The following is a 2,809-nucleotide window of genomic DNA, read 5'->3' as shown; positions in this document are numbered from 1 at the left end:
CCATGAGGCTTCAGCGTCCTTTGAAGGACGCGATCGATGCGGGAGCTCGGGCTGGTCCGGGCGTAAGAGCGATTCCCACGGTGAAGTAAGTACTTCTTGTCGGATTTGTCCTTCTTGCGACTGGACTGGGTGTCGACTCACCTCACCTCCTTGTAGGTCCAAGAAGAAGACCTTGGCGAAGCCGCCCGCGGCCGGGGTGGCGGCCACGAGGGCGGCCGAGGCAAAGAAGAAAGCCGCGGAGAGGAAGGCGGCGCCGTCCGACCTTGGGGGCGGGGGTCGGCTCCGGAAGAGCCTGCCGCCGGGAGCCAAGCGGAGAAGGAGAGCACTAGCCGCGTCGAGCCCACCGCCAACGTCTTTCCTCTACCCAGCATGGCTCGCGGGGGCATGGCGAGTGCAGCGACGGGTCCAGACGTTACTCCGCCCGTGGTGGAGGAGGAGTCGACTGACGTTGGATCGACCGAGGGGCAGAAGGCACCCGAGGTTGAAGAGGACATCGTCGAGGAGGGCGGTCTGTCAGAGCCACTGAAAGAGTGCCGGTCCAAGGCCGCCAGGGACCGAGCCCCGCCCAGTGACGCCGACACGCGGACGGGCGAAGTTCCATCGACTGAGGCGGTGATGCGAGCGGACGGGGCGACCGAGTCGCGTCATCCGCCGCCGTCTTCATTGACCTTCACCGAGCTCCACACGGCGCTTGGCGAGGCGCATGTGGTAAGTGTCGCTGAACACGTGGCCTAGTCACCCCCAGTCCCCGAGGGTCGACTTGGTCTGAAAGGGCGAGTCGAGTCTCTTCTGATTTTCGTTTGTTGACCTTGGCATTTTTTGTTTGGTTTTCGCAGGCGGAGATTAAGCGGCTGACCGCGCTTGTGGAGGAGGCGGCGCAGAAGAACCGGAAGCTGATTGCCCTGGGCAGTAAGTCAGGCCCGCTCGCCGTCCTCATTCAGTGTCACTGGCCCTGGCGTTCGTTCTCACCGTTTCCTTTTCTTGTAGCAGAGGCGCAGTAAAGGCTCTTGCCGAGGCTCGGGAAGGGTTCGTCAAGGAGTCCTTCTACCGTGAAGCCGAGTTCCGGGCGCAGCAGGCCGAAGAGGCCCGGAAAAGGGCAAAAGCGGAGGTGGCGGAATTGACGAAGGTCCTGGAGCAGAAGGGCCGGGAGCTGGAGGACGTCATCGCCGAATACAAGGTGAAGCTGGAGGCCGCGACTGACGCGCGGGACTCTGCTCGTGGGGCTGCCGCGTCTGCGGGAGGTGGGGGCGGCTTTAAAGCTGCAGCACGCCAAAGAACTTGCTGCGGAGAAGGAGGCGTCCGAGGGCATCGTCCCGGCGGTGCAGGCCGAGAAGACCAACTTCGAGGCGTTCGTCGGAGAGATGTCGCGGCGATTCTTGGTAAGTTCTTGTCGTCGCACTTCTTGTTTTTTTGCCGGGGGTTCGAGCATCTGAACACGGCGAGTCGGCCTCGGGGTCAGTCCCCGAGCGTGGCGAAGTCGGCTCGGGGGCCAGTCCCCGAGCGTGGCGAGTCGGCTCCGGGGCCAGTCCCCGAGCGTGGCGAGTCGGCTCGGGGGCCGGTCCCCGAGCGTGGCGAGTCGGCTCCGGGGGCGGTCCCCGAGCGTGGCGAGTCGGCTCCGGGGGCCAGTCCCCGAGCGTGGCGAGTCGGCTCCGGGGGCCAGTTGGCGTTGAAGGGGAAGTTCTCATTTTTCCCTTTTCCTTGTGTTGTTGACTGCAGGTACGTGCGACTTCGTGGAGACGGCGACTCCGCGGGAATGCCTGTCGACCGCGACCGCGCGTATCATCGCCTGCGCGGGGGAGATACTCGCCGCGCTCCAGTACCTAAGCCCGCGGGAGGTGATTCCGCGGGACACGCCATCCGTCTTCAAGGCGGTGTCCAACATTCCGGCTGTTGTTGACTGGCTTCGCCGCTCTTCCTGCCGCGTTGGCATTACCATGGCTCTGAGTATGGTGCTGGCGCATTACTCTGAAGGGTTCGACGTGGAGGAGGTCACCGCTGGCTTCCCCTCGGAGACTGGCGAGTTCGATGTTGCCGAAGTGCTGCGGCTGATGGATGCGGTGCGCCCCTTCGCCGACCGAGTACTGGCGACCGCGGACTTGGAGACTCATATCCCCAGCCAAGCGGCACCTGGTGACGCGGAGAAAGAGCCGGGCCCGGTGGACTACCCCGCGGAGCGCCTCTTCCATGCCGCTGCCGCCGGCTCGTTGTCGACATATCCGGTCGTGGTGTACACGCCGAAATTTCGTCACGGCGATGATGGCGTCGAGCCTGTCGTAGAGGGGCTCCGGTCGTCCTCGTAGTTTCTGAGTACCTGTGTAGGAAGTGGCTGGATTTCGCGAGCGGGAGTTAGTTGTAAATAAAATGATGACTTTTGCTTAAATATGATTCGGTGGTTGCTTTGGCATTATTTTGAGGCGGCGATGCATGGGAGTTGGTTCCGACTATCCATGGCCTTCGTGCCGGTCGCCTTGCGACCCCAATGAAGGCTATCGACTTGACTGTTTTCCTTTTCGAGCTGGGCGTCCCCAGTCGCAGTACGTAGTCATTATAGTACGAATAGCAGCCTCATGGGTGGAGTAGTGGTGAGTTGTATTTTGCGCTGTTCGGATGTAGCGCGCCACTCGTCGTGGCTCGGTGAGCCAGTCGCTAGGCGACTCCAAAGGGGATCATTGCGGGCGTATTTTCCTTGGCGAGCCGCGGGTCCGTTTTGCGGAGTCCCTAGTCGAAGTACTTAGCCGCACAATTCGCCAACCTAAGGTAGAGGAGGGCATTGGTGTGCTTTATAGCGTAGCACAAGGCGGTCGCCGAG

At 62.4% G+C, this 2,809-nt stretch overlaps 1 protein-coding gene across 1 annotated transcript; it reads left to right on the top strand.

Annotated features, from left to right (window-relative positions):
• Positions 1 to 289: 289 nt before the first annotated feature.
• LOC139838325 (uncharacterized) lies at positions 290 to 1,001 on the top strand. The gene is made up of 2 exons (XM_071827733.1): positions 290 to 708; positions 837 to 1,001. Exons 1-2 carry the CDS (start codon positions 370 to 372, stop codon positions 999 to 1,001), a joined length of 504 nt encoding a protein of 167 aa, XP_071683834.1. The 5' UTR covers positions 290 to 369.
• Positions 1,002 to 2,809: the final 1,808 nt, after the last annotated feature.

Source organism: Lolium perenne, chromosome 3 (assembly GCF_019359855.2).
Source record: "Lolium perenne isolate Kyuss_39 chromosome 3, Kyuss_2.0, whole genome shotgun sequence".
NCBI classification, from domain to species: Eukaryota; Viridiplantae; Streptophyta; class Magnoliopsida; order Poales; family Poaceae; genus Lolium; species Lolium perenne.
The sequence above is the reverse complement of the archived record's forward strand: the minus strand, read 5'-3'. Positions and strand labels throughout refer to the sequence as shown.